At 45.8% G+C, this 24,466-nt stretch overlaps 1 protein-coding gene across 8 annotated transcripts in view; it reads left to right on the top strand.

Annotated features, from left to right (window-relative positions):
- The window catches only part of CDK15 (cyclin dependent kinase 15), a 78,439-nt gene extending 54,983 nt beyond the window's left edge, over positions 1-23,456 (top strand). For 3 of the 8 annotated variants that reach the window (XM_080670628.1, XM_080670632.1, XM_080670634.1), the window contains exons 11-14: positions 3,376-3,424; positions 7,264-7,403; positions 18,000-18,141; positions 20,567-22,389. In XM_080670628.1, the coding sequence (XP_080526754.1) occupies positions 3,376-3,424; positions 7,264-7,403; positions 18,000-18,109 (299 nt within the window). In that variant the 3' untranslated portion in view covers positions 18,110-18,141; positions 20,567-22,389. Of the gene's footprint in view, positions 1-3,375; positions 3,425-7,263; positions 7,404-17,999; positions 18,142-20,566 lie in introns of all 8 variants that reach the window. The other 5 variants (XM_080670630.1, XM_080670633.1, XM_080670635.1 and 2 more) reach the window with 3 other exon arrangements.
- Positions 23,457-24,466: the final 1,010 nt, after the last annotated feature.

The raw sequence follows: 24,466 nt of genomic DNA on the forward strand, positions 1-24,466 counted from the left end.
AGTAGAAACAAGAAGAAAAAAGGAACATGCATAACACTAACATTTACGGAGCCCCTACTACACACCCAGCGTGAGCGTGTAGTCTTATCTAATCCTCCCATACCACGGGGGAAATTATCCCCATTTTACAGACTTGAAAACTTTGGAGTTACTTAACCACAGAGATTAAGAAATTTACCCCAAATTACCGAGTTTATAAATGGCAGAAAGGTGATTTTTAGCCCGGGTTGTGTTCATGTTACTACACCACATAGCTAAGAAACATGCCTCCAGCCCACACGGAGGACTCAAGAGAAATGAAGCCAGGCTTAGAAGAATTTAAGCTTGGAGCACAGTAGAATTTTAGTAGAGTGCAATTGCAAGTTGTAGAGGGTTCCCAAGGAGAACAATAAGGTGGAAAATACCTGAGCGGAGAGAGAAAAGCATGGTGCATCAGACAAAAAAAAAAAAAAAAGAGCAGAGGCAAAGCATAGGGAATCACTTATATTACATTCTCACAGCAGCCCTGTGCAGCAGGAACTATAATCACCCCACTTCTGCAGATGGGAAAACTGAGGCCTGGGTAAGCAACAACCGCAGGTTACACAGCTGGTGAGCGGCACAGTGTGGATTCCAAACCCAGGCCCAGGGTCCTAACCACACACAGTTCACTCGCCATCACTTTTCCAAGGAAGCGTAAGAAGAGCAGCAAACAGGATTGATTTTGTTTAATGCTCTGAGGTAGACACTTTACATTCATTATCTCAATGAATCAATGAATTCTGGGAATCACTTCATCCTTGGTGGAGAGACTATGACCTCCAACGTGAGTCAAGGAAGCAGGTTGGCCATGGTTAAAGTATCTCACTTAAGGTCTCAGTTTCAATACCCTAGGTTCAGTGTTCAAACCCTAATTCAGTTTATTCCAAACCCATGTTCCACAAGAACAACACTAACGTTAGAAGTCGTATTAAAATACAAAGGGTCAAAAACACAGCACGTAGGGCTCTGTGTATGGAAAAAACAGACCGTGGGAGAGGATTGAAATGGATTTCATTATGAACGAGGAAATATTTTAATTTTGTTTGGTCAGGGAAGAACTGCAAATAGCCAGCAGAAAGTGATTTGGAAATAAACATTGGAAACAAATGCCAGATATTCTTATCTTCACTGGTTATTTGAATTTAGGCACAATCATCTGGCCGGAGAGTAAATAACCTGTATGTGCAAGGGCTTCCCTTAGCGCCTACCTGGGGCTGTAAAACGCCAGCAGAGTGGTCACATTTGATTGCATCTGACCTTGAAAACTTGACTTCAGTTGCTTTCTTTAACCACTCCTTTCCCTCTACAATGTTTAGCACTATACATTTCTTTTAAAAATAAAATATTTTTATTGATTTCAGAGAGAGGGAGAGATAGAAACATCGATGATGAGAGAGAATCATTGATTGGCTGCCTCCTGCTTGATCCCCAGAGATTGAGCCTGCAACCTGGGCATGTGACCTTGACCGGAATAAAACTTGGGACCCTTCAGTCTGCAGGCTGACGCTCTATCCACTGAGCCAAACCAGTATACATTTCATTTTTAATTGAAATTACTTTTGAAGCCCGACTGGCGTGGCTCAGTAGTTGAGCTTCGACCTATGAACCAAGAGGTCACAGTTTGATTCCCTATCAGGGCACATACCCGGGTTGTGGGCTCGATCCCCAATAGGGGGCGTGCAGGAGATAGCCGATCAAGGATTCTCTCTCATCATTGATGTTTCTCTCTATCTCTCCCTCTCCCTTCCTGAAGTCAATAAAAACATATTAAAAAAAAAGAAATTACTTTTGAAGTTTCAAAAGAATATGTGATTTTTATTAAAATAATAAACTTAAGAAAGTAAACATAGAAGGGAAGCCTGTGTGTAACCACCATCACTGGTCAGCAGCCTCCCAGGTCATTTGCTATGTACATGCAAGCGAATTTGTCAGCATTAGCAAAATCGGTTCAGTTCTTTGTTGGGTAAACAGTCTCGGTGTTTTCCATTCCTGCGGGAGCTGGAAGAAGAGATCTTTTAAAAACAATTACATTTCCAGCCCAAGAAAAGTACAAGGCAAAAACATCATTTTAAATGGGAGTTGAAATACTCTTTTCTCACTGGAGTGGGAAACAGAGATTTGATAGGAGCATCAGCTCATATCCCCTACAGCTCCTTTCATGGCCCTTACATAGAGGAAGCATTCAATTAGTATTTCCTGAAGGAATTTCCCTTTTGTGGTGGTTTTATTTTGGGCTAAATAGTGTCAATACCAAGAATAATAGGAACACATGTATACACACACAAATGTTATAAAGAATGCTCCGAAGAAAATTGCATATCTTACAGTCACCCATTTTGGATCATTCAAGCCAGGACCCACTTCCATTTTTCCTGCGAGTAATATATAAAATTAGCCCCGTTACTTTTGACCTCTTTTGAGACTTTGCCCCGTCATCATCGGTCACATGACTTTGCAGGCAAGCAGACTTTGTTCTCTCAGATGAATTATAAGCTCTGAGAGGGTGCAGATTTCCTCTGTGCTCTCCCGGCATGTGGTACATGCTCCGCACACAGTGAATGCTAAATCAATGTTTGTTGGCTTTACGAACTATAATAAGTTTGCTAGGGCTACCATAACAAAATACCACAGACTGGAAGGCATACACCACAGAAATGTATTATCTCACAGTTCTGGAGGCAGATCTGAAAGTGAGGTGTGGGCAGGATGCGTTCCTCCCGCGGGCGCTGCGGGAGGGTCTGCTCCAGGACTCCCCTGCGGATGGCTGGCTTCTCCGTGTGTCTCTTCGGATCGTCTTCCCTTGTACATGTCTGCCTCTGTGTCCCCCTTTTTAAAAAAATGTGTTTATTGGTTTTTTAGAGCAAGAGGAAGGGAGAGGCCTCCTGCATGCCCCCTCCTGGGGATGGAGCCCGCAAATCGGGCAGGTGCCCTGATTGGAATGGAACTGGTGACTTCTTGGTTCCTGGGTTGATGCTCAACCCCTGAGCCACACCGGCCAGGCTCCAATCATATTGGATTAAGGCCCACCTTCATGATTAGTTCTTAATTAATTATATCTGTAACAACCCTATTTCCATATAAGGTAAAATCCTGAGGTGCCTGTGGTTAGGACTTCAACATATGGATTTGGTGGGGTGGTGGGGGAGAGACACAATTCATCCCATAATAGTGACCTTACACAGAATCATAAAATATTCATAGTGAGAAGAGACCTTCCACATCCTTTACTTTGTCTGCCTGAACCCGGATTCCCTCTTCCTCCAAGCCAAGGAGAACATTTCGGGTTTTAATTATTTTTGGAAACAGGAGTTTAGGGTCGTATTGCTTTGTAACGTGTCTGTGTGTGCCTTCCAGAATGGTTCCCACTGCTTAAACCTCAGAGCCTTCAGAACGTCTGGAACAGGTGAGCACCACCTCGGGAAGCAGGGTTTGAAGGGGCATTTTCCCATCCTCAGTCCACCGAGCACCCCGCTCTGGGGGCCCACACCCCAGGAAGAGGCCTCTGGGAGAGCCAGCCACCTGGGAGCCTGTTGGTTTTTCTCTATGAACCATTTCACTTTCACTGCGTTTGGTCATTAAAATTGTTCTGGGCCCCTCCACCGTGCCCGAGGCCCTGAGAACAGGGAGTGTGGGCCTGCAAGAAAACCTAGTGGGTTTATTATTCCCCGACACAGAGAAACCAAATAACATCATTGAGTGGCTATTGGAGGGGGGGCAGCTTGATTCATGGGGTCATGCTTTCCCAGGCCCTCTCCACCCAGTCTCGGCGCAGACCAGGGCCGACTTTTATTACCAGCTTTCAACAAATCCCTAGTTTCTTTTGCAAAGTAAAACAGATAATAGCGACATTCCCGGAATAGTTAGCTAACTAAGCCGTGCCAGGCAACCTCCGGGCTAAGAAGAACTCAGTGTTTTCGGACAATGACCAATTACAATAACCAGTATTATTTGATCTGAGAGTAATTAGCCAAGGCTCTGTTCTTTTTGCTTCAGTGAAGAGGCAAAAAGGGCAGTGAGGGAAACATCAGAGACAGGGGAACGGGCTCAAATGTCAAAGAAAAACACACTCTCGCAGGTGGGGAGGAGGGGGAGAGATCCCAACTGAACATTCCATGTTGTTCTTCCCTGAAAACGTGGTCGTGTTGAACCCAACCAAATTCCGTTTGATTTCCCCAGACACAGTATTCACCGCTTCATAAAGCCTCCATGTGGATTGCCTACCAGAGTGCAAAGAGTAGAATAGGTCAGGATGTAGAGCCATGAATTAGCAAAGGATCTCTTATTGGGAGCCGCCAACCAGCCCCCCCGCCCCCCCCCCCCCCCACACACACACACTGATGTCTGCACACCCCACACTTATTTTCAAACGCACTGCACCACCTGAAAGTCCCTGTTGTTTTGAAGACAGCCTCCAGGGAACTGCTGTTTATCATTTCTTTCAACATGGGCGAACGTTCTCTGGCCAGCGGCAGGCCCCCACCCCTATCTAGAGATATGTATTTGAGCACTGCCCCGTGGCTTACACAGGGAAGACCCACATGAGACTGGCTCACAGGAGGAGAAGCCTTCATTGGTACCCTTTGCCCTGGTCGCCGCCTCTGGCAGCCAAGAGGCAGAAGGAGTGGGTGGTGGCAGTCATAGTTTGGAGGCCGTGGGACTGAGACCAATCCCAACACCACTGGAAGCCCTGGTACAACCTTGTGGGGAGGGTGCAGGGCGGGTTAGTTAGTTGAGGAGGAAAGTCCTAAAACAGAAGTCCTCATGTCATCCATCAGGACCTACTCCCCTGTCTTTGAATTTTCTGGTCAGGATGGCCTGTTCTTCCCATGTGTCCCTGCCATCCCCTGAGCTCCATCAGCTTGTCCTGGCTTCCCCAGCCATCAACATAAACAGCCTAGATGAAACAGTATGCACGCCATGCTGACACCAGTCCACAACAGTCCTGCAGCCTTCCTCACCTCGTAACAATTCAACCGTGAGGAGCCAACCGGTGGGAATGTGCGGAGCGAACAAAGCGCTGATTGGGGTGGGAGTGTGGAGGTGGGCGCTGATAGATGCATGGCTCCCTCCTCACTGTAACCACCTGCCCACCCACCCCCTGGGAGTTCACAGCGTGGGTTCAGGCCCCAAGTTTGGCACACATCCTTCCACCCTATAGCAAGGGTGAACCTAGAACAGTTTCCTCACAAGGTTTTCCCTGAATCTCCTTCTGGAGTGATATCAGGCCCTAGTGATTTGTACCAGCTTTCCCACTCCAACCCCATTTCATCAGTCCTGAAAACCCAAGCCTGGACAGGGCACCGGTACCCACTAGCTACCGGGCAGGCCTCTGCCCCAGGTTCCCTTGTCTCCTACCTGGCTTGGAAATTTGCAAGGACTGCGGATTTGCAAATGTTTTCTTTAAGTCTATAAAGCAATTACTCTTGAGTGTGAGGGTAAAGTTACCTGTTTGTAGAAACAGTTTCATGTCATGGGAATGAGACACCTGAAAGTTTATCATGTAAATCTTATGCAAAAATTAGGCAAATTAGGATTCTGGGCCAGGACTCCCAGCATCCCTGCATCCTGGAAGGGTGTCCGTTCTCTGTGCTTCAGGCTGGTATGTAGAGTTGACATTAAATAAGCCCCTCTGTGTTTGCTTGGTTGGCAGTTTGCATGGCCATGCAATTTAATTCTGAATGTCACACATCAGCCCTGTGGTTCATTGCCTCCTGGGACCTGCTTTTGTGGCTTTCCACTTACAAACCCTTCTGTGGGCTCTGGAGATGGGTGTACTTAAATGACTGGCACTCGATTAGCAAAGACTTTCAAACATTATAAGTAAATGGGAAGCATAAAGACCCACAAGGCCTGGAGGATTAGCGCCTGCCACCCTCCCTATCTTCATATCTGTCCCCACCCTTTTTAAAAATATATATTTTATTGATTTTTTTACAGAGAGGAAGGGAGAGGGATAGAGAGCTAGAAACATCAATGAGAGAGAAACATCAATCAGCTGCCTCTTGCACACCTCCTACTGGGAATGTGCCTGCAACCAAGGTACATGCCCTTGACTGGAATTGAACCTGGGACCTTTTCATTCCGCAGGCTGACGCTTTATCCACTGAGCCAAACCAGTGTCTGTCCCCACTCTTTGCAGGCCACCCAACAGGCCTTTCTCCCCTTAAACTCACTCCTCTCCACCCCACCCCAGGATCTATGTGTATGAGCACCACAGATCTCTGCCTTCATCACCTCCCCCCAGTTCCTCAGCTCTCAGCTCAAATGCCGCTTCCTCAGGGAAGCCTTCCCTGACCAGCTCCTCCCACTCTCAGTCAGGTATCTGGGCCTTTTCCTTCACAGTTGTACTCGTGCGTTTGTATGATAATTTGTCTGGTGTCTAACTCCTCTGCTAGACCAAGCTGCCAGAGGGCAGAGTCTTGCCTGTATCTCTCAGAGCCAAGCACCTACAGCACATAGTAGCTGCTCAACTAATGGATTTACTTGTCTCCAGATTTATAATTCAACATCAGGCCAACTTGAGGATCTGTCCTGACTGTAATTTGGGTAGTTAACTATGTCTCTTCCTATGCTCCATCTCAGTGAGAACCAAGAGAGCATCTTACCTCGAACCCTGGGAGCTGAGCTTCAGAAACACTGTACCTAAGGGTGTTTTCCACCTGAGCTTTAGCCTCCAAAATTGCTTCTCTCCCTCCTCCCCTGGCAGGCGTCTGTGCTTGCTGCCCAGGGAGCATATTTCCAATCGGGCTGTTCTGCCTGGTATTGGCTGCTGTGTCCCTCACAGAAGAGTCCTAATTACATATTTCTGCTTCTATAATTATAATTCTGGGTCCTTTATGTATACACTAGAGGCCCACCGTGCGAAATCATGCGGCCCCACCCACCCACACGTGCCTCGCCACGCACGCAGCCCCACCCACCCGCGCGCCTCCTGGTGACCGGTCGTTTGGTCATTACGGCGTGAGGGTCATTGGGTTTTTATAATATAGATGGTGCCAGAGACACTATGGAGGCTGGCGGGGGAGGTGGGTGAATGATAGAACACAGATTTTCCCTTCCTCTTAGTAACAGGACAGGTAAGAGTTTCCGTGTGGGGGTGATTTTTCCACTTGCCATCAACTTGACTAACCCCAGGAAAATTCTGTTTGACACACCCTTTTCTTTACGGCTCTTCTTTCCCCATTTATTTCTTTGGAAGGGAGTTCTCCGGAGAAACTCACTTTTTCTCGCCCGCTTTTTCAGGTTGGGCAGAATTCCGGAAGCCGAAGACCTGGCCTCACAAATGCTGAAAGGCTTCCCTAGAGACCGCGTCTCCGCCCAGGAGGCCCTGGTCCATGATTATTTCAGCTCCCTGCCATCTCAGCTGCACCAGCTTCCCGATGGTGAGTGAGTGTGTGTGTGTGTGTGTGTGTGTGCGTGTGTGTGTACACACATGCCCGTCTCAGTGCGAAGTATTTCCTCTGAGCCCTGGAGAATCATAGACTTTACAGCCAGAAGTGAGCTTGGAGATCAATTAGCCCGGGAGAAGCAAGAAGGGACCCATCTCGCTTGAGTGTTGCATGAGATTCTCTCAAACTCAAAGGCACGGGAGGGTTGAGGTGACACAGACTTCCCTGTAACGATCCAAACATTTCCCCCACACACACTTACACTGCGAAATGGGGTGAGATGAAAGTTGCCTTGGAGTTGCTTGCTTTCGCTGGCATCTGCCAGGAGCAGCAGAACCAAAGTTGCTAACAACCCCGTTGCTCTCCACAGAGAGTAAGATGAGAGGTGACATGGATATGTCAGAGAGGAGAGCTGAGCGGGTCTTGATGGGTAATCGGATGCTGCCAAGGGAAGTACCGGGGTGGGGCGCCAGGGGAGGGGAGCGTCCGCCCAGGCCGGAGGCCCATGGGAAACACAAGTTACCCTGAAATCAGCTTAGCGGCCTGGGCCTGAAGTCATCCTCCAAATCTGCAATCTGCTGAGGGATCAAGTGGCCGGAGCTCTCCTCGTGTTTCTCCGGCTGTGGCCAGGAAGGGCTGCACGGAGGATGTGGGCAGTGTGGTCATGCCCCCGGCTGTTTGCGGGGAGGGGGGAACTAGCCTTAGGTGGTTACCATTCAACTGTAAGCAGTTTTTAGGAGTCCTACGCTGGAGAGAAGAAAGCTAAGAAGGGGGTTCTAGGGGCTCAGACTGGGAAGAAGGTACCGGGATGGGGTGAGGAGCTTCTGACCAAGGTCCTTAGACATCTGGTCTGGCCAGAGTCTTGAGGGTTGCAAACACAGCCCCACTGCATCCTGGACATTATCCTGCCACAGCCCAGAGCTCTTCGTTTGGGATTTCTCAAGGTATTCTATTATTTAAGTGAGTCATTGAGGATCTCCAAAAATAACCATCATCATGAGCTGGGGTTAATGTGCCTTACTTGACCCTGTGAGAAGAGTCAGTCGTCAGTAGTTATTAAGTTGCCATTAAGTGTTAAGAACATAGTAAGTGCTATAAAAACTGAGGGGAGGAAGAGGCTTGTCCTTGACCTCCAGGATCCCGCGGCGTGGGAGGAAGAGAGGGTGAGCAAGAGGAAGCGGGGCACCCTCGTACGCATATTAGCACAAATCATATCTAAACAGCTCCAGTCTGCGTAATCAGCTGCAGATGTTCAGGGAATGTGTGTGCGCTCAAGGCAAGTCTTCGGAGGAACTAGAATAACTCAAGTGAGATGGATGAGACTGGAGGTGGACCTGGAGTGGAATTCGAAAGGACGGAAGGGGCAGGGCTTGGCCTGTGGCTGAGTAAAACACATTTCCAGTGACCTGGAATTCTTACTGGTACCCTCCTGGTCCCTCACCCGCCACTTCATCCCCATCCCCTCCCCTCTCCCCACTCTGAGCCCCTCTATCTCTCCTTCTTAGCTTTCTCCTCTGAGGCTCAGGACTTCTAGCTACCATGTCAGGCAAGTATACATGCTTGGGTGTACACACACACACACACACACACACACACACACACACACTACCCTCTCTCCACTTGAAGAAACTTCTCCATTGGTCCCCTCCAGGATCTGTTGTTCTACATACAGAGAACTGCTGGGATCTTCCAAGTTTTCTGGGCGTCAGCTTTTGCCTGATGAAGGGTAATTAGGTAGAAACAGTCCAAAGTGATGTGTCGGGAGAAACGTGGGTTTTGATTTTCCTGGCCATCTGAAGCAAAGCCACGACAGAGGGGCTCCGCGTTGGGGAGGTGGCGGGGGCAGGGGGGCGGGGGGAGCGTGTGCACGCATGCGGGTGTAACAGAGAGGCCAATCTGTATTCCTTCGCTGTTCGCCCAGCCACAGGACCCAAATCTGCTTTGACACTTTTAGAGAAATGAAAAGATGGAATCTTGCAGGAGGCGGCCTGCGCTGGGGGGAGACGGAGAGCGCTCGCAGCAGGAGGGAAGTTGACTTTTCTTTATACATATAGGGGTTTTTCCATGCAGAGTTTAAATTATGCCTGATAAAAGGAGCTTCGTGGATGTTTCAGTTCTTTCAAATTCTCCTGGCTTCCTCCCAATTAAACGAGGTTTGTCAAAGCCACAGGGCCCTGCTGCTGCTGCCTAGGCCGACAAGCACTTCCTGCAGCGACATCTCAAATCCCCGAGGGAGCGGATGAAAGGGCCCGCGCCACGAGACGGGAAGGGGGGCGGGAGGGGCGCTTGTGTGCGTGTATGTGTGTCTGTGTGCATGCGGGGGGGGGGGGGGCTGCAGAAACAGGCTTAGAGACAGACCGACACGGGACTTGGGACACGGAGACAGGGAACGCGAATCGACCAGGAAAATTGGAAGGAAAATAGAGGAAGAGAGAGAAGTGGTGGGGCCAGTTTGTGCCCCTCGACAGCAGTGGGCCTCACCCAGGGCACAGCCCCTGAGGGATGCTCTCCTTCGGCCTGCAGCGCCAGCCTGCTTTTTCATTGCCCATCGCAGTGAGCCTTTATTAAGAGTCTCACCCGGGCGGCGTGGCTCAGCGGTTGAGCGTCAAACTGCGAACCAGGAGGTCACAATTCGATTCCTGGTCCAGGCACTTGCCCAGGTTGTGGGCTCGATCCCCAGGGTGGGGCGTGCAGGAGGCAGCTGATCAATGATTCTTTCTCATCATTGATGTTTCTCTCTCTCTCTCCCTCTCCCTTCCTCTCTGAAGTCAATAAAAATAAATTCTTAAAAAAATGTATAAAAAACAGTCTCCTTTTCGGATAGGGAACACCAGCCGGCCATCATAGTTCCCAACCCGTAGGGATGCGGAATTTGTATCCCCGTCCCTGGTGGGGGGCCCAGGCATGAGAACTGTGCAAAAGGAAGACATGCTCTTGGGAGTGGTCTGTCAAGCGAGTTTCCTTGCCATAATTATGCAAACAGTGTTGCTCTCTGGTGACAATTCGGAGTGGAGTGTGATTTGGGGGCTTATATTTCTATCATTTTATTATTCCGGGTGCAGGAGAGCAAAGGTGTCACTTTAACATCTATAGTTTCCCCTTTGATCTGGGAGATGCCGGCTCTCACTGTCTGCCCTCTGCATGAAAGCTGCGGCTGGGAGATAGGTGAAGAGAGGAAAGACAGCCCGAATGCCAGAGGGAGAGACCTAGAAATTCTCCCCCAAGTGCAAGCATGGCTCCCATCCCTCCAGGTCCAGGTCACAGAGCCCGAGACGTGCTGGGCAACACGGAGGCTGTGGCTGTGAGCTGTGGCCAGAGGAAAGCAGGGAGCTGCTTGCCACGAAAAGCCAGGGATTCCAGGATCCGTTCCCTTTTGGGGAGCACTCCGAGGGAGAGAAGCGTGACCGTCAGAAGGGCACACATGTGGAAACTTCTGCCCCGCGCCGACATTTTCCCTTACTGATTCTCGAACACCTGAAGAAACATTTGTCGAAGGAGACATTACTGGGAGTCTCTCTCAAAGCACACCAACGCCACACTAATTGCTTTTGCAGATGGCTACACAGACGCTCTTCTCACTCCGTCACCGCTGACGGCCGGCCGCGCTGTGGTCCTCCTGGCCGAGCCCGCAGAGCAGGGCGTCAGCTGGGGCAGCCAGGACCTAAAATTAGGCCCTTGGCAACTCCCTGGTCTTAGCTGCAGTTTCTGCTTCTTCATTTAATTCCCTTTGCCCTCGGCTTGAACTTGGGCTCTGGGAAAGGAACACTTTAATGATTTTGGGGTGGGGCGAGTAGAAAATCATTAAGCTGCTCCTTCCAGCAATGGGCTCCACGCTGTTCCTGCCGGGAGCCCTCCGAACGTTACCCTCTGAGGGTTAAGACTGAATTTGGAAACGTGCCATGTTGAATCACAGACACTGATGCACAAAAGTATTTTTTTTTTTAATCTAGGGCAGTAAATGCCTTGTGATTTAAGAGTCTGGTCCTTAAGCCCTGGTCCTTGATCGCCAGGACATCAAAGGCTGTCTCTCTTTTTGTGGATTGGACCCATTTTGCTTTCTAAATCCCAGGCAGGAGTCTCTACCATTCTTTCCTGGGCTAACTCCCCCTTCTCCTTTAAACAGGTTTCAGCATCTTGTGGGGGGAAAACCCTAAAATTTAAAAACTTGCGATTGTTTTACAAGTAATTTTGCAAAAACAATTTACCAGAGTCCTTATTGTCATACTTTCATTCTTGTAGCAGGGGTCCTCAAACTACGGCCCGCGGGCCACATGCGGCCCGCCGAGGACATTTATCCGGCCCGCCGGGTGCCGCTGCCTGTCCTGCTTAGCAGCCGACTCATCCCGGGCCCGCAGTGCGCATAGGAATTTGTTCATAGTTTTTTTTAAAAACTATAGTCCGGCCCTCCAACGGTCTGAGGGACAGTGAACTGGCCCCCTGTTTAAAAAGTTTGAGGACCCCTGGCTAAGGTATGGCATACTTCAACCCTTTATCACACCACGCTAGTAGCTAAGCTCTGGTCGGACTCCGGCAGGCTTACTCATATTGCCCCTAAAACCTGAGTAATTTTTTTGTTTTTCTCCAATAAACAAACTTCAGGCCTCCTTGTAATACTATTTCTTTAATATGTGTGAAGATCCCTTGCTATCACTTTCCAAACTTACTTTTCTAGGCTGACTTTCTTTGACCTTCCTCTCTCCCCCCGCCTCCCAAATATAAGTTCTGTTTCTCGCACTCTTTCATAATTTTGTTTCATGATTTTATTCTGAACCTCTTCCAATTATTTTGCTTATCTCTGAGATTATGAACCGAACATAGACTCAGTTTCCTAACATCGTGGAAGAATTATGTTCCGGTTCATTCATCGGAGATTTATGGGTGTGATGTTGAGGGATACAAAAATGAATTAGTCATGGACCCTGTCCTCAAGGAGCTTACAATCCTTAAGGAAATGAGACAACTATCTAAACAGCTGCAGATCAAGTGTGAAGTGCTCTGGGTGTTTAAAGGAAGTGAAATTAACTCCAGCTGTGGGGATCAAGGATGGCTTTGTGAGTGGGTCGTGAAAGATGATGGGGTCTGGATGGCTGGGGAGGAAGAATATCCAGGGAGAAGAATCTCATCCTCCTCTTAATACCATCCAACATTATTCTGAAGGTGTATGTTTTTTTAATAACAGTAGCCCAATTCTGACTTATATTTCATCCTGATTTTTACTATATATATATATATATATATATATATATATATATGCCTTCTTCTTGCAACAGTGTAAACATTCTTTACATGTATTAGTGAAATTTAGTCTAGTTTTTATATACTAATGATATCAAATCTATTTATTGCTTTTATTGTCTATCTATTCAAAATTTAACCAGAATATTTTGTCAGTCTAGAAGCCAGGTTTCAGGGGTGATGGGTGGCAGGGAAGAGAGAAGGGAGATTCTAAGCCAGGTCTCTGGACTCTTTTCTGCCTCTGGGAGTTTGTCACCTAACTCAAACCACTCCCTCTACCTTTTCAATCCTTTATTAATCAGTACTCAAGAAGCAAGTTAGGAAGTGTCCTCCATTACACTGCTCTTCACCTTCTGTGCCCAAAGTTGTCCTCAACCCATTCCAATCCATTAGATGAGATGTTGGATTGAGACCCAGCTCATGGGGTTGCATACAGTTGTGTTGCTAGGAGAAGTCTGGGTCAACCAAGTCCCTCAGCTCCACCAAGCTCTTAAATTGATTCAATTTGTTAGCATGAAAAAGTCTCCAAGTAAAGACAAACCTTTCAGGAAAGAATTAGAGACCTTTAAGTGGAAAAGGATCTTAGAGACTTGCTATTTCATATCCTCGTTTTTATATGGAATCATTATATAGAAATCATAGGTGAATCCCTGGCACCCAGGGAAGAATAAGAGTGGTTGCCATTTGTTGGGCATCTATGTGCTTTACATAAATTCTTATTTAATCTATACACTAATGGGTGAGACTGGCATTCTTATCCTCATATTACATACTAGAGGCCCAGTGCACGAAATTCGTGCACGAATAGGTCCCTAGGCCTGTCTGGCGATCAGGGCAGATCAGGGCTTTCTGACTGCCGGCCAGGGCCTTTCTTCGTTCTGTGCTGCCCCATAGCGAGTGATCGAACTCCCAGTCTCCCGGTTGAACTCCCAAGGGGACACTTTGCATATTAGCCATATATATATATTAGAAAACTGAGTCTGAGAGAGGCTAAGTAAATTGCTCAGAGTTATACAGCTAATAAGTGGGAGAGCCAAGATTGGACTTCAGACTCTCAAGCCACTTTTTCATTTTACTTACTGCTGCTCCCTAACGACCACATGAGAACTTTATGGCAAAATGCAGATTGGAACCAAGATTTTGATTCCCATGACCTTTCCACAGTCTCATGTTCTATCTATGTTTATTTTAAAGCCTCCCTAGGAAAAATGCCACATGTCCCCAGGTAACATGTCTAATATCACAATTAAGAAGGCTCAATTTATGTTTAACAGAGACCCCTGACCTTTTGTCTTAGTTTCTGTTCTTCTTCTTTTTTTTTAATACACAATCACCTTGGGTTTTTCAATTTCTTAATCAATGGTGGTTTGTTTTTTTGTTTCACTATAACTCATTCAATTTTATAAGGAAAATATCAGGAGTCCAATGGAAAAATGCGCAAAGGTATAAAATAGCAATTTCTGCAAAGGGAAATTGAATAGTTAGTTGTTAGTTAGCAACTTCCATTTAAATATATCAGCACATGGAATGAATAGACAGTGTTACTGGTGATTAAATAAATACAAATAAATGTTAAATTCGTTTATTTTTCCCCCTTAACCTAATGACTCCTAGTGTTTGTGAGATTATGGTAAAAGAATTCTCTGCTGATGTTGGTGTCAGTAGGGAAATCTTTGCAAAGCATTATGGCATACATATCAGGAGTTATAAAAATGGTCACAACCTTCAATCCTATACTTTGGTTCCTGGAAATTATACAAAAAATAAAATAAAATACAACAACCCACAATTGAAAGGAAACAAAACCCTCTGTGCATAAAGATGTTCATTGCAGTGTTGTCTATGATTTTGAAAAATTACAAAATAAAAATGAAAGAAACCATCTAACTATTCAACACTAGAGAACCAATTGAACACACTTTGACGTACTGACTCAGCACACAGTACCATTGCCATTTCAAATCATTCACGGGAGTGTGTGGTAAAGTGGAAATGTTTATGCTATGGCATGAGCTAAAAGTAAGATACAAATTACATATTATGATGCACCTGTGAAACGCATATGCATATCGACAAAACGGAAAGGTGGGATATACAAATAAAAGTGCTCTTCCAATTTAGGAGGATTGTGGATAATTTTTTTCCTTTTGTAAAGTTTTCTTTAATGTTGATGTTATATTGTCTCTATTGTTAAAAGAATGAAGTATGGCAAATGGTGCAGGGAGTCTAAGCTCTGAATTGAGAAGTAAAGGACCTGAGATTTCTCCTTTTCCCCCCAATGTAAGATGCATTATTGACCTTCATAAACCTTAATTTCTCAACCTGCACAATGGGTTAATACTCGTTTCTTTTATCCCAGATTGGCAGAATGTTTATTTTATAAAGCTTTTAACTCACTGAATGTAAGGGTCCATATAAATTTGGTCCTGGGAGAATGAGAGGTGGGAGGGAGAAGAAAATATAAATGGGCACTAATTAGTTATATAAGGAAAGATCATCTGCTTTCATGGGAAATGCGTATGTGCTGTGCCCCTACTCAGAGGTTTAAGTGCACTCCTTGTTAGTTAGCAACTTCCATTTAAAGCCCCTTATGATCCTTTGGGCTTTACAGATGTGAAGCCTATATGCATACACATGAGCTGAAATGACCACGTGCTCACACGGCTGTGTGCACTCGGAATAATTCAGTGCACTAAGCAACTCTGGCTGATGGACTGACGATGGGTGAGAGTAGTGCAAAAACCACATGACACGAGAAATGACAGGACATTTTGAAACGATGGTCTTATTTCCAAGCTTTCTTTTTGACTTGTGCTCTCTCTCTTAGCCATTACAGACAAGTAGAAGAGATTTGATTATCCAGTTTCCTTGAAAGGTTATTTAGCTCCTCAATCCCATTAAGTCGCTTTCTGCACTCCAGTGCCCTGCGTCTCTCTCCCCCGACCCCTCCCCATCCCGTTCTCAGCCAAGAAGAGTAAATGCAGACACCAGGATCGGATTTCTAAAGGAAGGAAAGTTAAAGCAAAGTTTGAAATGGGTGACAGGAGCTTAGGAACTCAATTAGACTGAAAGACAACTATCTCATTATCCCGTTCCGAAATGATCTGAATACGGAAAACTCTAAAAGTTTTAAATAAACTTGTCCTACTGACTGTCTAGATGAATGCAAATTCTTCTCAAGAAGCGTTTAAGCACCCACTTTCGTATTTATTTATTCTAAGTGCGAGCGGCTGCGATAATTATGCTGTCAGATTCCGGAAGCTAATGAGGAGTCAGCCCGGGAAGGCTCTGCGTTTGTGAGATTGCTGCAGGATAGCTGCTCAGAGGCTTCTTTCCTTCTTTCTTTTTCTTTTCTTTTTTTCCTGCCCCCTCCCCCCGCCCCCCCCGCACCCACCCATGAATTGGGAAGGAGAGTGGGGCAGTCCGTGGCCAAATTGGAATCCTTTTGATTAACTGATTGCTTTCCCAGGACTGTTCCGTCAGATAATCTCTCTCTCTCTCTCTCTCTCTCTCTCTCTCTCTCTCTCTCTCTCTCTCTCCCCTATTCTCCCCCTCACTCCCTTTCTCTCCCCGCTCTCCTTCTTCCCTCTCTCCTTGCTTTTGAGGAGCTGCTGCTCTTGAGGGGCGAGGAAGCCTGCGGGGACCTTCATGTCACTGTCCCCAAGGCCAGAGGACACTCCCCCCTGAGCCTGAGGGAAGTTCCCAAGACAGTTTGGACTTGAGTTGATTTGAGAGTAATCCATAGTTTCTGCACTGTTTATTTTAGCTGCTTGACTGTTTATGCCATGGCATGAGCTAAAAAGGAAGTTGGATATGAAATTGCCTATTAAAATGTACCTCTGAAAATGTATTAGGCGGATCAACCAAACTTGATGTCTCCCCTTTCAACCCCGAAAATATGTGTTTCCAAGCCCAAGGGGTCAGGCCACAGATCACTCACAGCCTAAGCGCAGGCTCAGTTCCTCCCTTCGGGTGTGAGCGGTTCCCAGCAAACAATATTGTTCAGGTGTTTCAGGCTCTCGGTGCGCCAGATCTGGAAGCTTCTCTTTTTGTAAACTGTGCGACATTTACAGCCACACGGTGGTGAGCCTGGCAAAGCCATGCCCATGGGGAAAGATGTCCTGAGGAGGTGTTGTGGGTGTGCTTCGTGGCAATGTGGCTGTTGCCTCTTGCTTTCTCTCAGTTGAAATCTATGCTGATGCTTGTAACAACGGCTATAGTTGTTAAAAGCATATGGTGTATCAGGAACCACCCAAGACGTTTTGTATAGATCTTCTTCAGACGTAGAACAGTCTGCCAGGACGTTGTATCATCCCCATTTTGCAGATGAGCCCCTTACCATGTTTCCTTCAGGAGGTCTCGGCCCATGACGTCAGCATAGGAAGCACCAGGAACAGCACACTTAGCAGACACAGGCATTTATAACCACACGAACTGCCCGCACTCTGCCTACCCAAATACATGAGTCAGATGACAAATGTAATATATTTTTTTCAAAAAAAGTTTTAGTTTACAGAAGTTGCATTTAGAGTCTATTTAAATAGATTGCCTAAGGCAGTGGTCGGCAAACGGCGGCTGGCGAGCCACATGCGGCTCATGAGCCGCGGTTTGCCGCTCTGTTGACTAGTGAGTTTGCCGACCACTGGCCTAAGGTATCTAATGTAACAGGGTCTGAAACGTTCCAAAACATCCCTAGCCCAGCGTGGCGCCCATTGCCTATCGTCATGGGGACAAATGTTCAGACTCCTTGGCTTGATAACTAACTCCCTTCACCTTCTGGTTCTATTTTTCCAATTTTATCTCCCAGTTCGCCTTGCTCTAACCATGCACAATTACTGACAGTCCTCTCAAACACTTTCCTTCCTTCATGCCTTTCCTCGGGCTGATCCCTCAGCCAGGAATGGCCTCCCTAGAAGCCCCTGACTGTTGACAGTCATCCTTCAAGGCTCCAAGGACCTTGCCCATGCGTTTCCCAGGCTCCTTGGTAGACTTGGGGCGGGGGGCGGGGGGGGGGGCTGTCCTGGTTCTTTGTTTGCACCTCACTTTTGGCCCTTGTTTGTTCGTGTGTATGTCTCCCTGTTCTATTCCTACATTTACCACCTTCCACACCTAGGCCTTACCCGAGTATTCATTTGATAAGCATGCATTGAAGTGGATTGAGCAGGAGCCGCTTGACAGATGTTAGTAGAATCAGTGAAGTCCGTTATCCATGAGTCAGTGTAATTTACTGGTGGGTAAGTCTGGCTCATGTTTTGACGTCTCTTCAGGTGACAAATATTACAAAGACATAAAAAGTACACCATGAAATCCCAGGAAATAATACGTTGGTGTTTTTCTCCTTTTTTCCCCACACAGAGGAGTCTTTGTTTACAGTTTCAGGAGTGAGGCTGAAGCCAGAAATGTATGACCTTCTGGCTTCCTACCGGAAAGGCCACCGCACAGCCCACTTTAGCAAATGCTGGTGAAAAGAAAGGGCGACATTGCCCAGATCCTTCAGGTAAGTGGTCCCAGCAGAGAGGCTCCTGGTGGGCAGCATTGAGAAGTGATCGCCGCCCCGGGGGAGGCCCTGGTTCACGGACTCTGTGCACCGCTGCTCTGTGTCTGGCGCTTCATTCTCACTCTAGGGACTGGCGGCCCCGCCTCCTCCGGCTGTGAAAGAGGGAGATGCTGGGCACCACCTGTCTCTCCCACTCCCAGAGGAGTAGCAAGGCTCCTAAGAAAAAGCTGAAAGGTCATGGTGAGGCCTTCAGCTGACACGTTTGGAATAAAGGGTTACAGCTGTCATACTGTATTCCCTTAACTACAGCATTTCCTCTGTCCGCCAATAGGACACAATCAAAGGTCAGGGTGACCAACCATCGCTATTCGCTTGAGCCTGAGGGGTGTCTTGGGACTGTGGGACGTTCGGTACTAAAACTGGCCCAGTTCCAGGGGAGCCAGGATGCTTGGTCGCTGTGGCGGTGCAAGCGACCACCTGACCTGCCTCCAAATGCCAGAGAAGACGTGGTCCAGAGCCTGGCCCTAACCAGGAGATGGTTTCAGAGGCCTATGAGAATCAAGTCATCACTACCACAGGCTTCTTAGACTACACCTTCTGTGTAGTTGTTACAGGAAGTCCTTTCATTCAGGGTGAGTTCAAAAGGACCTGATGGACAGGCAGGAGCCATCCACAAATGTCCCAGACTCAGCTGCTCTCAAGAGACCCCTCTACCAACCAGGTGTAGCCCAGCCTTCCACAGTAATCTTGAGGAGGAAGAAGTGCTGTGAAGGATTCCCCCAAAGCTACCCTAAAGGTAGTTCTGCTGTAGGTGCAGGAAGCCAGGTGGGACAACCCCCAAAGCTACCATAGTACAGACATCCCTAGATGCTACAAGAGCACTTCTCGCACCAGGCCTTCCATGGAGGGCAGAGGGAAAAGCAATCTAAACAGAGGACTCAAGGTGGGACCCATGCATAGAGCCAGCCAGCCATCCTTTTAGGTGACTCTGGCTATATCCCAAGCCACAAACGTTAGATTATGATTTGGCCACCCATTTGGCAACCCCCTTGGCTATGCTTCCTAACAGAACTTTTGGGGCCTGAATGGTCACCACTGGCATACTCCCCCACACCCCAACTTTGTTCACATGGCAGGATTCAGCTCTTGGCCACTTTGTCTCGGCTCTCTCTTTGTCTGTTGATATTTAAAGACGTGACATACGCATCTAGGAGTGTCCCCTCTGGATCTTATAGAAATCTTAGAAATTTGGAAAGATCAGGGATGTTTAGAATTGTAGCTATTCCTCATAGCATTTTATGAAATACCTAAGTTTGTATTTTGACAATATATAATTGGAATTACAACAGGCAATACACAATAGTGTGAAATTTCCCAAGCAGAATGTTTTCTAGAGCAGAGATGATACTGTGTAATTACGCCATTTAAAACCCACTAGTTATGAGAATAGAATTACTTTAGCTGCATTCTATACAATGAGAGATTTGTGCTTCATAGACTTATCAACGACAGGGATGGAGAGGGTTTCAGATGGTGGCGCTACATTAAGCATTTTTATCACTTCTGTTGTTGTTATTTTGTTGTATTTAGAACCTGCCTCTCTGACCAATAGTGACTTTTCACGAAGAATTGTTACCTGTAGATGTGAATTGGTCACAATGGAAAACCGGTTAAATGCAGGGTGGCAAACGTGATGCCTATGCCAACAATTGAAGGAGGGCGGGGCCTCTACTGGAGCAATCTCACCATGTCCCTGGGCCCCTGGTACTAATGCAGGGAGATAAAACCCATCGGAGATGAACCACAAAAGGGAAAAGCTAAAGCAATTAAACTGCTTAATAAATGGCTTGGTATCAGCAAAATCTGGAAGTTAAAGAGACTAAAGTGGTAATCAGTGGACACTTGGGGCCTGAAAGTCTTTTCCACTAAATTGAATTTATGTTAAAATATTCACTTTTCAAGAGATTCAAAATGTAAATTGGGGTATTAGGACTTATAACAGCCAGCAGTGCCTCAATATTAAGACTCTTAAAAGACCCTCAAAATGTCAGTTTCAGGCATGGTAAAAATGTGTATGGTGTCTCCAGTGGAGACACAGAGGGGCACGAAGATTTACTGGGCCTATACCATGCGCCAGGCACTTTACACATCTTATTTCAAAGCTCGGTGTGTTTTGAACAGTGGGGTGTGAAGTGGTGCAACTGTAGTCTGTAGATCCAAAGATAGATTTTGATTATTTTAAAAGTTTACCTAGTTCTTATTTCCCGGGGTAAGCTGCTGCCTCTGTTACAATTTACTATCACCTTTTCTATCAATAGATGTAATTCCATCAATAACTTTGCAATAATCTTTAACAGGTTTTCCTTACTCAATCTGTACGATGTCATTATTATTTTTACTTTGTTTATTCTTCATTTACGTCCAGGGCTACATTACTGCTGTTTCCATTTTAATTTGCTTCAGCTTGCTGAGAAGTTTCTAATTTAACTCCACACTGGACCAGGATTTTAAATATCACCTGTGACCTGAAATATTTTAAATGTATTATGTCCACGGTACATCATACTTGAAGAAAAAGCAATGGACGGTTACTGCTATTGTCATTTGCCTAGAATTTCACAGTGATTGGCTCAAACATTAGACATACTGAAACAGTCTGAGAAGAGGACTTCTGAATCATTCTGTCCCTTTGGTTATCTGATAGAGAGATCCCTGGGCAGGAAGGACAACGGGACAGACGGGAGACTGACAATGGAAAGAATTCGGAGTCTGGGCTTGTGCTTACGGAAGCCTGTCACTCCTGTGTTCACTGACAATTCCTCCCAACAAAGGACTTCTGTGGCAAGGAGAGGATTCGTCTAAAGTTTAAAACAGCCTCCAGAGAAGATGGTTTCTTGGATAAAGTTGTCAACCAAAGGACTTGCTTAAGACTCATTGTTATGATTTCCTAGGGCACTCCTTCCCTCCCTTCCTGCACTATCAAAACACATTACCGCCCCACCCAGCCAGATTTTAGGAGTTTGGCCAGAGCTGCTGCTTAGAATTAAATTTCAGTTTATCTCCTTCTATTGAATCCTAATTGTCTGTGATGATTGCAAAAGTGATGAGGAACCTAAGCTCTGATTTGATGGTGGAGATACTGGGTAGACAGATAGGAGCAAAGAGTTCCAAAGATGAAATTCAAGTGCTGTTGCACCCTCAGACATGCATGCATATGTGCACACACGTGACCCTGAAATGAAATGGGAGATTTGTCTCAGTTAACACATGTATCATCTTCTACAATGACTCCTTCTGAAAGAAGCCAGAACAACTCAAATTACTTTGTCAAAGGATCATCTACTCAGGAAATGTGGTAGCCTAGAAACCAGAGACCTTTATGGATCCTTCAGAAGAACAAGGAGGAGCTAATTAAGAAAGAATTAAAAAATAGTACCTATCCACCCAAAATCTGAGATGGAAGAAGGGAAATGGGATACAAACAGTCCACCGAAATCTACCTTAGTGAGTACTTGGTTTTGGTAAGGCATGTGACAAAGCCTGTCCAGATATACCTGAAATACAAAACTGTGTGGGCTGGGTGATGGGACAGATATGTGAATTCAAAGAACAGTGGTTATTCAACCTAGAGAAAGGCTGATAGTGGTGTGTTACAAGGTTCAGTCTTGAGTCCCATTCTGGTCAAATATTTTTATTAATCAGTTGAGTGAAAATCAGAGAAGGCACACAATTTATTCATACAACGCACTGAAGTAAACTGAAGCTCAGAGAAGTTAACTCCTCCAAGGCAGTACACAGAGTTAAGGTACAAAACTATGGAGACAGTGAGAGGATCAGTCGTTGCCAGGGGTTAGGAGGGAGATGATGAAAATACAGCGCACAGAGGGTTCTCAGGGCAGTGAAACTACGTATGATACTATAATGGCAGAGACATGTCACTATAAATTTGTCCAAATCCGTAGAATGTACAGCCCCAAGAGTGAATCCTAATGTAAACTATACCAGTAGGCTTCGGTTGATAATGATGTGTCAATGTAGGTTCATCAACTATAACAAATGTACCAATCTGTTGGGGATGTTGATAATGGGAAGGCCATGCCTGTTGAGGGGCTGGGGTATATGGGAACTCTGTAACTTCTGCTGAATATTTCTCTGAACCTAACATTGCTCTAAAAAAATAAAGTCTTAAAAACAAACAACATGTAAATAACTAATTTGCAACAAGCCAATACAACCTTTATTCCAATCAAATTTCATCTGATTGAACTTCTTACACTTAAGGCTTAAAATGTCAACAAGTTAAGTAAGACTGTGGCTTAGTGGAAATTGGTACAATATGAATTAATAGTATGTCTGACTGTCCACAAAAGATAATGCTATACACTTAAGTGGTATGAATAAAGGAATATGATGGTGTCACAGAGAGGGGATGGAGTTTACTCCTCTGATGAGAACACATCAAAACGATGAAGTTTAACTCTATCCATCACACTTTGAAAGAAACACCACATGGAAGTAAATATTTCTTGTGCATTTATTAGTTTCAGATCCAATTCTGTTTGATCCTCATAGACTAAGAGGTGGATGTAGCTATTCCCCACTTCACAGAGAAGAACACAGAATCAAATTTAAATAACTAGGATTTGAAACTCAGACTCTGTCCCCAAAGTCTGTGCTTTTTGAGCCCCTAGCTCCAACTCTGTGCCACGTGCTTCAAGAAGGGCTCCTAGGAGAATAGAGGGCATGGGGGCCAAGGCACAAGAAAGAATAGCTCCAGAGAGAAGACCCAGGGGCCAGAGAAATTCCATCCAGAGGGCTGAGGGTTCTCACAGAGCAAAGTGGCTGGCCCTCTGCTGGGTGGCTGTGGAGCCAGGACAAATACATAGAAGGCTCAGAGATTCTGCTGTTCACACAGAGGAAGAGTTCTCCAACACTTTCGCCTGCCACCGATGGGATGAGTTCCACACTCTAGTGGGCTTCCTCTGCACCCAGGAGTATGGAAAGCTGTAGGAGGGATCCTCATATTGGAGATTAGGTTAGCTGATCTCTAAGGCCCCCTCTAATTCCAACATTGTCTAACAATGGCTTTTGAACAGCTGTTGACAGACTATACTTAGAATTATAGTTAAATCCTATTGTTGCAAGAATGGGTAGATTTATTTTATTGTTAAAAAGGGATTTTTTTAAAAAAATAGAAATCTTCAAAATTATCCTCTTTAATTATAATGGAAGATAAATTATGCTTATGCTTCCTTCTTTAATTCATAAACTCACTTCTTTAAAGCTTAATAAAATTTATATATAAAACACCAAAATACCATTCCACTCTGGCTTCCTTGATTCTGTGAAAGGAGCACGGCTGGTGTTTGTGCAGATGTTCTTCCTCCCACGTTTTTATTGATGCTTTTGTATGACATGCACCTGACTTTTTAATTTTGTTCGATGTGAAATGTGAGTTATTTTAGTGATGCTTCCTTACTCACTCACGAGTGCTACTCACCTAATATTTGTCTGCAGAGCTGCATAACTGGATGGCACTTCCGGGCCCTCTGTGGGTGGGTAGGGCTATCTTAATGCTGGCCAGCGAATTGTGAGGGAAGGTGATATATGTCACTTCCAGGCCCAGCATTCATTTGATTGCCAGTGCAAGACCCTCCAGATCATTCTTCTTTTCCCTCTGTTACAATGACCAGAAGCATTCAGGGTGGCCCCAGAATGGAGAGACGTAGAACAGAGTCCCCTGGTGACATATGATGATGTGTGGCGGGAAAGAGGAATAAAACTTTATTGCTGTAATCCACTAATATTTTGGGATTGTTACTGCAATATAGTTTAGCCTATCCTGACTAGCAGCACCAGGGCAAGTAAAACATATACATGCACTTTCCAACATGGTAGCTACTAGCTACATGTAAATTCATATTTACATTTAATTAAGTTCAACATTCAGTTCCTCAGTCCCACTAACCACATCTCAAGGGCTCAATAACCACATGTGGCTAAAGGCTACCTTAATGCCCGATGCAGATACACAACATTTTCGTCGTTGAAGAACGTGCTATTGAACAGTGCTGACGAGTGCTTGGGATTTTTATGAATTGGTAATGATATCTTCTAACATTTCTTGGTATTTTCAGTGTACCTCTAATACCACCTTGGCGTATTCTCCAAAAGTTTCACCTTTTTTAAATGAAATCTCTGGGAGCGTCCAGTGGAGGTTACCTTGTGGAAGAAAATACATCACTCAAAGCTGTTTCATTTCTTAGAACCAAATGTCTTTTCCTGAAGGGTACATTGACACAGAAGATTAACACCTTTTTGTTAC

The sequence above is a fragment of the Plecotus auritus genome (genome assembly GCF_963455305.1).
Source record: "Plecotus auritus genome assembly, chromosome: 5".
Taxonomy (NCBI): Eukaryota; Metazoa; Chordata; class Mammalia; order Chiroptera; family Vespertilionidae; genus Plecotus; species Plecotus auritus.